The 15,394-nt window shown below is 39.3% G+C and overlaps 1 protein-coding gene and 1 long non-coding RNA gene across 2 annotated transcripts in view; one reads left to right on the top strand and one right to left on the bottom strand.

Annotated features, from left to right (window-relative positions):
- Positions 1-1,650, top strand: part of LOC143677898 (uncharacterized) — a 32,522-nt gene extending 30,872 nt beyond the window's left edge. Inside the window, exon 3 of the long non-coding RNA XR_013172972.1 lies at positions 643-1,650. This is a non-coding gene — a long non-coding RNA (uncharacterized LOC143677898). The remainder of the gene's footprint in view (positions 1-642) is intronic.
- LOC143677897 (uncharacterized) overlaps positions 1-15,394 on the bottom strand; it is a 64,525-nt gene that overhangs the window by 1,595 nt on the left and 47,536 nt on the right. The window contains exon 5 of the mRNA XM_077154509.1: positions 4,386-4,479. Coding sequence (XP_077010624.1) covers positions 4,386-4,479 — 94 coding nt within the window. The remainder of the gene's footprint in view (positions 1-4,385; positions 4,480-15,394) is intronic.

The following is a 15,394-nucleotide window of genomic DNA, read 5'->3' as shown; positions in this document are numbered from 1 at the left end:
CTAAAATCACAGAATCAGGATGGGAAGGGTTTTTGGAAGAACCATGGGGCTCAAAAAGATTCCTGGTGAGAAGCAGACTCTCAGTTCTTGCCCACTCCAAGGTGTCTTTGGTCACCAATCATTCAGGCAACTGAGCCCCAAGTCTGTCCGCTACGCACCATTCCAATTTGTACAAAAGGCATGATGCAGTGAACGTGGTAATAATAGCCACTAAGAGCCAACATCATTCAATTTATCTTCCTTGCAATTCATGATCTTGAATAAATGAAATTTTCCTATTACAAAGTGCCAGGGTCACAACAGTTTTAAACTAGTATGCAGCACACTCTTTCCTTGTGCTGGAACCAGATGGAATATCTTACTCAGTTACAGCCAAAGCAGGGGATCACCTGACGTTCATTATGGGCAACCAGCTGCCTAATGTAATTAGAGGGGAGAAGGCTTATGCTTGTTCCAGTTACCATTTGACCAAACTTCAACTAGAGCCATGTGCCTGTTAGAGCATTTATCACTCAGTGCAGAAAGTAACTCTTACTAAACTCCGGAAGATTAGAGTGATTTATTTTATTACATGATGGACACATTCCATCAGGTAGAATTGTCCCAGGACTAATGAAAGCCTCCTTTTGCTTCACATTTCAGGACTTTTGAGAATTGTCATCACATGAAGCCCTGAGGAGCAGTGTCAAGATGTTCCAAATTTCAACTGCATTTACAAGTATCAGAAAATTAGACTGGAAACCATTTGGCTGTATAAAATGTCACCAAATACAATTTGAACAAATATGAAGATTTACCTGTATTTCATTTAAAAGCAATTTGTCAATAAGAACAATGGTCTCATTGACACGACATATGACATGGAAATGAGTAACCATAATCACTGGCTTTTGAATATTAGTAATTTTGATGTGTATAGCCATGGTGTAGCTTTGCAACTCTCTGTGCATCATAAGCATTTTTATCTGACCATTATACATTTTTCCTTTTTTATTTTGCCAATTGCTTATGCTCTTTGCTTCTCACAATACTGAAAAGATGGAAAAACAAGTTGTTCAACAACAATGGATACTTGGAACAACCAACAAAAGTGGTTGTCATTTCCATTAAAACTGCGAATTTCCATATTTTTCTTCCATGTTTATTATTTGTATCTTTTGTTAATTTCCCCTAGATATGAAAGCAATTGTCACTCACTACAAAAAAATTTAAGAAAATACAGACATGCAGAAAACAACATTACAAATATTCATAAATTCGCCTAACCATTTGAAATCTTGATTTCTTGAATTATTTCCTTCATAGTTCTTTTTGATGTGCACATACACACACACACACACATCTAACTCCTACAAAACAGGAAAATGCTATACTAGTGATTCATAATGTTAATATAATGTATATTTAAGAAGGACATAAATTATTGGATTTTTATGTAATTTCAACAAATATTCTATTGATGGAAAACAAATTAAGAATTTTTATAAACAGAAAAAAAATCTGAGAGTTGGACACAAAACTACATAGAGGATAGTTTCCCATGCCGTGATTAATACAAATTACTAATGTTAAAATAAATCAGTTTCCACAAATTTAGAATTTTAACCAGATTTTCCTGTTTGTTTGTTTGAAATGTATTATATTATTTTGTCCCTGTTTGTTTGTGACCAACTCACTTTTGAGCAAATTATTTGAAGGTGCAGGGTCAACTCAGTTTTCAACTGTCACCTTCCAAAATCGAAGTTTCCTGAAATATCTGTATTGTTCATTTCTAATCCATTTGTTCTGAGGCTAACAGCTCTGGATGCTCAAATAAGTGACATGCCTGTGAACTTTGTTCCTGCTAGAACTTTCACAAACATAATCAATAGAACAAAATTAAAAATAAGGGAAGCTGGGTGAAGGGTACACAGAAACTCTATGATCTATATTTATAACTCTTCTATAATTCTAATATTTATCCAAAATTTAAAGTTAAAGAAATAGCCTGAAATATAAGAAGATTGGTAGAAACACACCCTTAGGTAAAAACAAGTAGTAATAAGATGAGGACAATATGAAAATTAATATATAGAAGGCATATTGGAGGGTTTTACATTATTATTATAGTTGAGTTATGCAAAAGTAAAAAAGAAATATGACTGCTATAAGAATCACATTATCATTGTAAAAATGTACTGGTTAAAGAGGAGTAACAAGAGGTTTCCTGCATGGAGGTCTAAGAGAAATTTTTCAGTTTTTATCTTCCTAAAGTGAAGATAAAATGATAAAGGAGTTAATATTCGCAACAACCCTTTTCCTCTAAATACAATAGTGTCCTGTAGAAGCAGGAGTAGGATAATGGCATGATCGATGGAGAAGGGAGTGCAAATCAGTTAGATTTATTTAATAGGCATTTGAGATATTAGAAATATGCTTTAAGCAATTTTTCCTCTTAAAAAAAAAAACAGTAGTGGGGAAGAGTTGAGTAAAGAATGTTTCAGGAAATATTAGCCTACCTATTTATTCAAGAAGGTTTAAAAACAAATCAAATGCTAGACAAGACAAGCAGAGGTGACATACAGGTCAAGATTTCACAGCTATTCGCCAAGGCTGAAATGCAAGACTCAAGGCAGATAAATTTTCAGATGAAAAAGAGAAGCACAGTGTTCATTTAAAATATGTACCACATAGCATGCCGCCAAACACTCCCTGCATGGTTTATTTTTTGCTTCTTTATCTTAGTCAGTTAAAAAATGGAAGGGAGGCCCAGCCAGTTCTAAGCAAAATCAAAAAGTAGTGTAATTGAGTCACTTATTGGCCTCCTCCTGGAAACTCTCTCCTTCCCCAACTTAAAAGGATGTTAGGAGCCTGCCCATGCAAAAAAAAAAAAAAAAAAAAAAAGATGTTGCAACCAGGCTGTAAGAAAGAAATGGAAGTATTTACCCTGCATTCCTGAGGCCCCGCCACAGCAGGAGGTGACCTTAGGACACTACCCTAGAGAAGAATGAGGATACTGGGCCATGTAGAGCTAGAACCAGAGGCAAACCCACAAGGGGGTAGAAACCAGTGGGGCACAGGTAGTCTTACATGAACTTACTTGGGAAAAAAAATTAGATCCCATGGCTTTCTTTTCTAGGCCCAGTTTTTTCATATGACCTTCCCCTGGTGAGTGAGGTGTGGAGAAGGAGCCTGTTCCCATTTGAGACTAACAGTGTCCTCATTCTCTCTCCCCTTTCACCTCAAGAGATCTAATCTTCACTAGGGAATATTCATTTATTCTATGGCGTGAAGCAAATTTTAAACCAAAACCGACCCTTCATGAGTCTGCTAGTGGTCTACCTTGGAGTTTATTAAGTCTGGGAAGGAGTGGCATTGTCTAGGGGTCCAAGTTTCTAATAATCACCCTTGGACTTAAAGCCCAGCCAGCCTGGATCTCTCTAAGCCCAACTCTGCAAGTGAAATCATTATCCTCTCCCTCATGTGGGGCATGACGTTCAGGGGTGAAAGTCTCCCTGGCAATGTGGGAGATGACTCCCAGGGATGAACCCAGCCCTGGCACCATGGGGTCAACAATGCCTTCTTGACCAAAAGGGGGAAAATAATTGTAACAAATAAGACATCAGTGGTTGAAAGAGTTCAAATAGAGTCAAGAGACTATTCTAGAGGCTGCTCTAATGCAAGCTTCAGTGAGACATTGCTACCTATCATGGTTTGCCAAACCCCAACCAAAGCCATGTCTGCCAACCCTAAAGAACACCAAGGGCTTTATCTGAGAGTCTTCAAAGCTTCCATGCTCTGTGATTACTTTCCAGAAACCTACAACCTCCAGATGGGTTCCTAGGCCAGATAAATCCTGAAACCCAGAGGGAACAGCCTCTCCAGAACATCAACTAGTTCCATCCCCCATCCCATATTATCACAGTCATTTCAACATGAAACAGTTAGAACGGGTATAGCTCATTCTAAAGATTGGAAGAAAGATCAAAGGAGATGGAGGAATTATAACAGAGAAGACAGGATTTAACAAATTATATTTCTTTTAGTCTCCAGCATCTTGGAGCAGCTAGAAGGAAAAACCTAAAATTGTGGAATTGTAATTTGTACCAAACTCTGAAATCTGTTCTATAACTAATTGTTGCGATGTGCTTTGAAATATGTTGCTTTTTTGTATATATGTTATTTTTCACAATAAAAAAGGAAAGAAAAAACTAGCCAGCCTGAGCACAGGTCTCTTAGCCCACCTGGGTTCCTCTGTCCTCACCCTCCTCTTTTTCTTTTTCTGTGCGCCAAGATGCTAAGCATGCAGTATCCAGGCTTATTACAGTTTCTTCACGCTGGCCCTCGCCCATGCTTAGGTCTCTTCGCCTCACCCTCCCAGCCCCCAGCACTGCAGTATTGTCTACCTGTTCTGGACTGACATCCACGAGAGCTGTCATCAGTGTTTCTGCAGCCTCCAGACACTTGGTCCTGGTTCTTTAGAGAATAGTTGGGGTGCAGCTGCAGGGAAGGAAAATAGGAAGTGAACCAAAGACCTCAGCTTTTGGCCTTGGTAAGTAAGGGGGTTGGGGAATGGGGGGGAAACCCTCCAAGCTGCTGAAGACAGATAATAATGTGCCTTTCCCTCACAATACAAATTTAGACAAGGAAGTCAAGGTCTCAAGTAACTTGTTCTTTTATGGCCAAAGTCAAACCCAGAATCCGGGTGCTCAAGTAACATGATGTGTACTGCTTCTGTTGTGCCACATAGAGATGTCTTTCCATAGAGACAGAAAGAAAACTGTGGTCTTTTCAGAAATGTCCAAGCTAGTATATGTACAGGAAAGATACTGAGAAAATTTTACTTTGCAACTACTTATGGGTACTACGTAATCAACAAAAAAAAGTCCAAATTGACTTTTTAAAAAAGCTTGTCTTGTCCATATAAAATAATATTAATAATTTTAACTAGGGGCTAATCCAGATAAGACAATACATTTTATAAATCCCATTCACTAAATTAAAAATATTTAATTTGAAATATTGATTACATATTTTCATAATAACAATAAAATAAAATAGGTGGCATTTCACTGCTAGTCCTTCCTGTTGATAAACTTGATCAACTTTCTATATTCATCAGGTCTTCACCTGATAATGGTTTTTTGAGAAAACCAATACTGTTTTTTCTATTTTAAAATCAATCACAGGCAGGCCACGATGGCCCAGTTGCAGAATCCTTGCCTGATATACCAGAGACCTGGGTTTGATTCCCAGTGCCTGCCCACGCCAGAAAAAAAAAAAAAAAAAAATCGAATGACAACACTCATGTACAAGATACCAGATGTCTAGAAAAGAAGGTCTTTTAAAATAGTGTATCATGTCTGCAAGCCATTTCATCGGTCACTCCCCTACCTAAGAAAGTATGCTGGTCCTAACCAAATGACTGTATTATCTGGCCCAATTAACTAAATGCTTAGTATCTAAATGCTAGTTTTTGTTTGAGACACAGAGAGATGCTGCTTTCCAGGAGATTACCAGCTAGAGGGCGGATTAGAGAGGGTAGACCAGCCATCACAGGGTGAGTGGGCAAGAATCATGGGGGCAAGTGGAATGTGGCTGCAAACCAAGAGGAAAAACAAATACGTATTGTAAAGAAATTGTCCTTGAAATAATCAGAGATTCCAGAGAGACACAGATGTGAAGGTTGATGCCTGAGATGCGCCCTGAAGCAGGGGAAGGTTTGACTGTAAAAGGATCCTGGGCTTTGCCCCCGGGCCTAAATATTTAGAAAGTACAAGAATTGAAGATAAAAATAATTTTAAATATTATGCAAAAGATTTTAAGTCCCTCCTTCTAACAAAAAACCTCCGCTTCTCTCTCTCTTCACTGTGATGAATTTGTCTCAGTTCCCAGTCCCACCCCTTCTTTCCAAACATTTTTGGCAGCTTTCTGAGATAAAGTGAAGGAATCCCACCAGTCTGGGGACCTTTTGCCTTTGTGTCCTAGGACCCACCCTGACCCCCTCCCCTAGCCTACGCTGTACCTTTATTTGTGCTTGTACTGAGAGCAGAGTTACCTATTGGCTTCCTTTTCTTACTCAAACAGGTATTTTATTTATTTACTTATTTATTTTTAAAATAACATTTTTTATGTGTCTCCCTACATATATGTATATCTATATCTATACATTCACACACACAGGCAAATATGTGATATGTATACTGAATTTTCTTCACAATGCTTTTGTTATTTTTTTTGGGGGGGGGGAGTGCGGGGAGTGTGTGGACCAGGAATCAAACCTGGTTCTCCCGCATTCAAATAAATATTTATTGAGCATCTACTTTGTTCCAGGAATGCCCAGGCAATGGTAATAGAAGAATGAATTCATCTTAAAATAAAAATCAAGTACAGATAAGGGAGTCAAAAGATTTGAATATGAGAAGCGGGACCACATGGCAGATGCCCTAGGAGGCCAGGGTGAAACATTTCCTTGAGGTATTGCTGGAAGCAAATTAAGCCTCCCAAGTTATACTCTAAGGCTCATTACTTTCTAAATACTCCAAATGAGAACAGTGTGTACTTTCTGATTTTTTCCAGTTTGCCAGTTTGATAGGCAAAACAAACCAGTGTATTATTTGCCCCCCTGGGGCTGGAATAACAGCGCAGGCTCTTTGCCAAAGTTTCTGCTCTCCACCTCCTGGCTGGAACCTTGTAGGAAATGCCATCTTATGTTTGGCCATTCTGGAGCAAGCTCCAGATCAGGAGTCTTCAAAACGCAACACTGAAAGATCAAATTAAAAGCTGAAAGTTGCCTATGGGCTTCCCATTCCATTTTGGTCCAAAGAGAGGAAACATCTTTTGCAAGGAAAAGATTAGTAGTCAAAGAAATGATCTCATCCTTTAAAGTAAGACTAGCTTCGGTTTAACAAAGAGTGTCTTTGTCTCCTTGGATGAAGATACCGCATTCCCCTGCATACAACACAGCTCACCCAGCATGAATCTGATGAGGGGAGTATGGTCGCCTCACACAGCCGACTACGGGAAAGGCCTGGGTGGTAAGCAGTTGGCATGAATAAGCCACGTCCTTCCTTCCCTGCAGACCAGGTGACTCACGGGCCCACAGCTAAAGCAACCTCAGGCCATGCATCTGTGGGTTTGCTGAGTTTGGTCTAGCCCTGCCTCCTTCAGCCACATATTAAGTCATTGCCCTTAACTATGAGTAAAAGGAAAAGACATGGGTGGCCAGGTCATACGCAGCAGCCCCATGCACCTGGAAGTTTATAAACAGGCAAGGAAAACCAACAGCTAAATAGAGTTAGCAAAGGTCTTTATTCACTGAGCTATAATTTATATAGCACAAAATTCATCCATTTTAAGCATACATTTAATGAATTTTAGTAAATTAACAGTTGTGCCAAACATGCAGACATTTCCACCATCCCTAAAAGGTCTACCTGCCCATTTGAAGTCAATCCTTTTTCCTGTCCTTCATCCCCAAAGAAGCACTATTTTGCTCTTTGCCTTTTTTTAATTTGCCTTTTCAGACATTTCATATAAACGGAATCGCACAATATATCGTCTCTGTGTCTGGCTTCTTGCACTTGTGTTTTTGAGGCTCTCAAGTGTTACAGCATCGATCAGTACTTCTTTGCCTTTTATTGGTGCCAGCACTCCACTGTATGCATATAACACATTTTGTTTATTCATCCCACTAGTTGATAAACATCTGAATTGTTTCCAATTTGGGGCAATTACGAGTAAAGCGGCTGTGAGCACTCACGTGCATGGATTTGTATAGGCTTATGCTTCTATTTCTCTAGGGTAGCTACATAAGAGTGCAGTTCCTGGGTCATAAGGTAAGTTTATTTAACCTTTTTAAGAAACTGCCAAACGGTTTTCCAGAGGGGTTCCCACCAGCAATACATGAGGGTTGGATTGCCTAGTAATGCTTGTTATTGACTATGTTTTTTATTATAGTACTTTCAATGCGTTTATTAAGATTCATATTTTTCCCACTCCTCCAGAGTCAGAAGCCAGCATGACTAGACGTAAGATTTGGGTTACAACTGACTAAGGCTTTTAGGGCTCTGGTAATTTGGGGAAAAACCTGGTTGAGGGAGTGGGATGTGTGAATACATGCTGGTTACAATAAGGAGGAGGTAGCGAAAACCACACACCTCTATTGTCTGACCTTTGTTGTCTGAAGCAAGAAAACCAGTTCTTCTGAGGACAAAGGGTTAAGATCAGAAATGATCTAAACTTGTTCATGCAAGATTTAATGAACACTAAATGGTCATTTTTTTCTCAGCAGTGAAATGATAACAGTAGAGTGTCTGAGTACCCGCTGTGAGGGGAAACGTATTTCTTATATACTATAAGAAAGCAGAGTTCATTTATGTAACATAACAAATATTTGTTGGCTATCTCTTATAATCAAGACATCATGTCAGGAGACAGAGTAAAACAAAATTCGTAATTAAGGTTGTTTGAAATCTGCTCATTCTGCCATGTGGAACTGAGTGAAAGAAGGTACTAAGGAAGGAATGGTGCTGTTGCCTCTTAGTAAGAAAAATTACTGAGTCACACAATTTAGCATGTGTCCAAGAAGCTTATGTGTGTGTGTGTGTGTGCGTGTGCGCGCACAATGGGACAGGAAGTTGGGCAGATGCTTGAAATAATTAATTTGGGGCTTAATGAGTATAACCCCAAAGTCAACCTGCAAACAGTACCCATTCTGAGAGTTTCAAACTGTTTTCATATAAGTGACCCTTTAAGAAACTTCTGAGTGGAGCCATTTTATGATTCGTTACCCATGACTCAGGGTTTATCACAATCTGGTGCAGTTAACAGAGGAGGCCTGGAAGGAGGCAGACCTGAAAAGGGAGATAGCATTGTGAATATATCATACAGGCCTGCCTTGTGCAGGGGAGAAGGGATTCAGTTGGTTTCCCCATTTCTTACAGAATAGCATGTTTTTTTACCAAGCCTCTGCTGGAAGCCAGATGTAAACTGGAACCTTTCAAAGCCTCATCAGTTAGCCAGAGCCAGTTGTGTGCATCTCTTTCCAACTCTACATTCAGTGCAGTCTAGACCTAGCAAACACTCGGAGTCAGGGCTCTCCCTTCACTGCCCCCCACCCCAGGAACCAGTTGTTAAACATTTACCAGCACACTACCTCTAAGAGCTGTACAAAGACTCTCTAACAAGGTATTCAGGGTGTTCTTCCCTTCAGCATCAGGAAGAATTCTGAGGGTTAGCTTGGAGGCAGGTGCAATAAGCTACAAATGACTCTAATGATTTAATAAATAGAAAATAAAGAGTAAGTGTAGCTAGACATTTTTTTCTCAAAAGATGGATGATAACAATAGAGGGCCTGAGGATCTGACCCAGGCACTAACATCTACAATGGGGTGGCCATTGGGAATGAAGCTCACAATCTTGTAAGACAGATAAAACGGCTTCAGCAATAGCTATGGTATGAGACAGAAGGTGGGCAGAAGCAGGAAGGGTAATCTGAGGGGCCAGTTCCAAGGAGGGCGAGGCTGAGCACGTGGCACCTTCAGGTACATTGCCTCTCAGAGTGGAGAGATGCCTAGGCCTCGTCCATTTTTGGGGCTCCTCGTATATTAAAACGTAGAGGAATGCCAAAACAGGGTTTTAAATTTATGGTATCTTTGAAATGTTTCCACTAAACATATTACTGCTTATAACCCAAAATACAAAATAAAACACGCTATAATTGCACTATTCATAAAAACATTATAGAAGTTATAAAAAATCTTAATTCACTCTGCCCTACAGGTGGTGTGTTTTAAATTAAAAGTTGTTTGATGAACATCTCCTTCAAAACTATTAGTGGCTGCTTGTTTAACATCCCTGGGAGGTAAGCCCAACTCTGAGGGCCTCTGTGATAGGAAAGCTCTGGCCCTCTGAGCCCTTCTTTTAGAAGTTCATGATTATAGCGAAGGCTTTATGACCTCTAAGCATAACCTAGTCTGTCACGTAAAGAATCTTTCTGCATTTATCCAGTAGAACTGGGAAACTTAAATTTTGCATAGATGAATCTCTCTAGTAACCAAAACTTATTTTTTTCAAATGTCCAAAGAGTTTTAACTAAATCTAATGGAAAATTTGCCACAGCCTTCTATGGTCAGGTTTTCAAAACTAACATAATGTACTCTTGACAATTCAGGAGCATTTTTACTCTTTGCTCTCACTGAGTTACGTGGTGATTTGACAATACAATTTTGCCCTTTTAAGGTTTAGCAGCCACCTGGGTGGCGTACCAGAGTCACTTCCTGCTGTGGTCAGCACATCTGTCCAGAGCAGCTAGGCCTTCTTCTGGTTGGGACATACGCTAAGACTGGTCTGCTGTGGTCTGGGGGATCAGATCAACAGCTTGTTTGCATTTGTTATGAAGTGTCCGTAAAGTGAGAGTGGGAGTTGTGACATCTGATTTTAACAAGTTCTTTTTTCAGCCTTTTGCACAGACTGCTTAGATCTTGGCTATGTTTTGGAGCTTTGTTGTCGCTGGGAATGTAGCATCTATTTCTGAAAACTGAGTGAAATACTTGCTCCGTTTTGTTCCCCGCACTTCTTTGATTAAGGAACACCATTTTAACAGAACCTTCAAAAAATGCTCTGCGAAAATATTATGCAACTCTGTTTTGAAAACTGAGTGAAATACTTGCTCTATTCACTTTCATGCATTTCTTTGAATGAAAAACACCATCTTAAGGGAACACTCAACTAGTGGTCTGTGAAACTACTTCAACTATGTCTTTATGTTTGAGAAATTAGAATCAAGATTATGAATTTGATCAAAGAACCAAATACTATCAAACTGAAAAATGAAGTAGCTAAAATTAAGAATTCAATGGATGGTTTAACCAGCAGAGATGACCCCACTGAAGACCTGTATGAGGGCTTGTCATCATTCCTGATAGTTCTCCTGGACTCAAGAACAATAAGAGTTATCCTGAAATTTCCCCTCTCCAAGTTGATATCTCAGGACAACCCTCTCTTATTTAACTTACTGTACTGCTAACATTAAGCTTCTCTAGGTAGAGAATTGTTAACTCATTGGGGATAAAGTAAGAAATAACTGTACTCTTCCATGTCTGCTAGAATAAGGAAGGCTTTAAGGAGAAGCCTGTTTCACCTATAGGGAGATGGATTCTGAGCTATGGAGTTAAAATCCAAGAACTGTACCTGGAGCCATTGTCAACTCTTTCCTAAATACATCAGTCCAGTTTGCTACTGAGACCAAAAAAGGGTCATATGCTGGGAGCTTTTACACACAAAGCATAAAAGTAACCATCAGACACTCTTGGACAAAAACCACAGTGAAAGATGGAAGAGTGTGTGAAATTCTGGTTTCAATAACTTAGAAAAACATCAAAGAAACAGAAAAGACCTTGAAGAAGACAATGAAAATCTGAAGGGAAAGAAGGGACTTGGAAATGAGGAAAAAGAGAATGAGAAGGAACAGCATCTCATATTTTTGAGATTACAAACATAAAGGACTTCTTCACCAAACCCCAGAGTACTAGACCTAATGAAAGCCTTTCAAAAGATTGTTTTAGGATAAATAAAAGGAAATAAACCTTTGCTTAACAGGTAATAAACAACATTCCCCCAATTATTGACACAGATCAAATTGAGTAATAAGATTTGAAACAGATTTATATCAACTTTAGGTCATTGGATAATATTAACTGTCAATGTTTGGAAAATTGCTCATCATCTGAGGCTGGCTCCCTGGAGGGCAAACTTGCTAACTCACCATTGGTCCTAGAGCCCTTGCCTGAGATCCTGCTGCTCTGTCTTCACCTGGCACTAAACAATGTCATCCCAGAAGTGTGGGTGGGGCAAGGGACATACATACAGGACAGGGAGGTCCCAAGTCTTTACCTATCTCCAAAATAATTTTATTTTTATGTTCTTGCTAGTCTTAAATTTTTCCTCTCTTGTTAGAAGTGATGACAGTTTTTTCAATCTGTTCCTCGAAATTGAAGTAGAAAAAAACTTAAGCCAATTAAGAGCCATTTGAAATCAATGCTGTCCTACTGGAAACCACTGCTCTGGTTTCCACAGCATGCCTGGCAGGTATGCTCAGATAGAATCTCGCTGGCTCCAAGACTGTTATCACTGGACTCCAAGACTGCTCTTGTACCAAACCCAAAGAAGGGAGCGGCTCCAAACTTGGCATGGCCAAGCCCTGGGGCAACTAACTGACATTATTAACATGTTAGCTCCAGATCTGAGTGCTGAGAGCAGAGGTGTGGAGCTGAGAAGATTTAAAAAAACCTGACAAACTGGAAGAGCAGCTTCCAGATGAGTAGGACCAGGTGTCCATCAATTGACCACTTAACCTCACCTGATTTTACCTCTTTGGTGACCAGAATGGCAGGAACTTTAGCCACGTAGTTCATTGACCTCTGGGCTCTAGTTACAATTTGCTAAGAGCTTTAGTATCTGCCCAGACAACTACCCTGGGGATGCAAAAGCGCTCATTCACAGCCCTGCTGTTATTATTTGGTTGGATTAGTGGTATTCCTATTTTATGAAAGTGATTCAGGGCATGATTGACCCTAAGAGTTTTGTTTTTATTTGTAATATGCCCTCCCTTCCTTCTGATGATGGAGCTGACGTAGTATGTTTTGGTTGTTCTTGCGCAGGGATGATGGATGTTCACTAAAGCCTCCACCCACCTCTGACCAGTGGAATGCAGTTGAGCTCAATAGTCAGTAGTAGGGGTGGAAGTGCCATCTCTGGGCATGAGTTGATCAGCATGGGAATCAAATCCAGACTTTGATTCCCAAGACTTTTTTTTTCTTCCTTTTTTTTTATTAATTAAAAAAATTAACAACAAACACAACATTAAGATATCATTCCATTCTACATATACACTCAGTAATTCTTAATATCATCACATAGTTGCATATTCATCATTTCTTAGAACATTCGCATCGATTTAGAAAAAGAAATAAAAACACAACAGAAAAAGAAATAAAACAATAACAGAGAAAAAAAGATTATACATAACATACCCCTTACCCCTCGCTTTCATTTACCACTAGCATTTCAAACTAAATTTATTTTAACATTTGTTCCCTCTATTATTTATTTTTATTCCATATGTTCTACTCTTCTGTTGATATAGTAGATAAAAGGAGCATCAGACATAAGGTTTTCACATTCACAGAGTCTCATTGTGAAAGCTATATCATTGTTCAATCATCATCAAGAAACATGGCTACTGGAACACAGCTCTACATTTCAGGCAGTTCTCTCCAGCCTCTCCACTATATCTTGAACAATAAGGTGATATTTACTTAATGTGTAAGAATAACCTCCAGGATAACTTCTCGATTCTGTTTGGAATCTCTCAGCCATTAACACTTCCTGCTTTGGTCGAGAAGGTTCTCTCAATCCCTTGATGTTAATTCTCAGCTCATTCTAGGGTTTTTCTCAGTCCCTTGATGCTGAGTCTCAGCTCATTCCAGGATCTCTGTCCCACGTTGCCAGGAAAGTCCACACCCCTGGTAGTCATGTCCCACGCAGAGAGGGGGAGGGTGGTGAGACTGCTAGTCATGTTGGCTGGAGAGAAAGGCCACATCTAACCAACAAAAGAGGCTCTCTGATTCCCAAGACTTTTTATCTGAGGTTTTATAACCTGATATTTGAGTGATTGAAGGAAAAAATTGGCCAAGGGTTGCAGTGAAGTGTTTAACTTTTGAATTAATTTAATTCAGAACCTGAAAGATACACACCCACACCCACACCCACACCCAGGCACACAGTCCCAAACACCACACCATGTCCAGCTGTCAGACAACTCATTCTACAAGTATAGCAAAGAGCTGAACTTTGACTTACTCAGTTCTCAAACTTAAGCCAAGTAAACACAAAACCTCTGAGTTTGGAGGAAATTTAGAAGTCTGACTAGTCCAACTTTCTGGATAACATATGGAAATTCCTGATATTACCAGCAAGTGGTCCTTCATTCTTTGTCAAGATTCCTCCCGACCGGAGGTAGACGTATTTATCCTGCAGCTAATAAGCTTCAACTTCAGGGCCTCACACTTCCAAGGTCCTCTTCCAAGTTTTGTGCTTAATATTGTATTCATCATTTGCTATTTTTTTCTTAAAAGGGCCCTCAAAATGTATGTAAGGCTCCACAAAACCCGGATCCTCCCCAGCCTCCAGAGATGGGGACAATATCACCCCATAGAGCAATCCAAAGTATTTCCTTGAATTGAAATTAAACTCACCTCCCTACAAGCGTGTCTCAAACATCAGAAAAGTGTTTCCCGTGATATAGTGACATTTTTGAGATTGGTATATTTGTTGGGTGAATACACTGTTTAAAAGGATTATTTCAATTTAAAACCTATTGCTCTTTTTTCCCCCATCCCCATACCTTTACCCAGGCTGTTCCCTCTTCTTGGATACTCTCACTGTCTTTTGCCTAATTATCTCCTACTTTCCTTTCAGATCTCAACTCACACCTCCTGGAGAATGTCCTCCCTATATTCCCTGACCAGGTCAAACCTTCCTGTATACAGTGTCTTTGCACCATGCTCTTCCAGGCACATCACACATTGTAATTTTACACCTATTTATTTGCATGCTTATTTGTTACTCTTTGGCTCCAGGTGCCCCCCCCCCATCAAAATTAAAAGATGCATGAAGCCCAACATTACCTCCTTTGCCTCACCTCTGCAATCCCAAGGCTCAATACAGAGCTTGGCACAGAGTAGACCCTCAATACATTTTTGTAATATACAGTGAGGGTTAACAGGAGCTGTTTAGAAAAGGTGCTCTGGATTTAGTTTAACCACCAGTTCAGTAAGAACCTCAAAATCAATGTTATAAGGAATCACCATGTAGCTCATTATAAAGTACATTTTCTGGCGATTGTTTGCCAACAATGGAATGGGCTGTCTTAAAAAGTACAGTGTGCCTCTTCACTACTAGGGATGTTGAAGAGGAAACTCTCGTGAAGGGTTAGAATTAGACTAAGATCAGATAAATCATTTGATTTGTCTCAACTAGAAACCTTGGAAGTCTATGGCCTATTAAGATATACCTTTTATTAATGATATCCACAATCTGAAAACATTTAGTGTTGTATTTAACAATCAAGAAATTAAGTACAACTAAATAGTTTCTGTTAGAAATTTTTGCTCAATATAGATAGAAACCAACACATAGGAGTATGAGTAAGCATATAAAAACATGGCAACTAAAAATAACTTAATTCAAGAATGAATTATCTCTGTTACCAATGACATATTCCAAATTTATTCTCGAATGTCCGTTCACATCAGTGGGACCATACAGTATTTGTCCTTTAGTTTTTGGCTAGACTCACTCAGCATAATGTTCTCTAGGTCCATCCATGTTATTACATGCTTCATAAGTTTAT

Source organism: Tamandua tetradactyla, chromosome 3, assembly GCF_023851605.1.
Source record: "Tamandua tetradactyla isolate mTamTet1 chromosome 3, mTamTet1.pri, whole genome shotgun sequence".
Classification (NCBI taxonomy): Eukaryota; Metazoa; Chordata; class Mammalia; order Pilosa; family Myrmecophagidae; genus Tamandua; species Tamandua tetradactyla.
The sequence above is the reverse complement of the archived record's forward strand: the minus strand, read 5'-3'. Positions and strand labels throughout refer to the sequence as shown.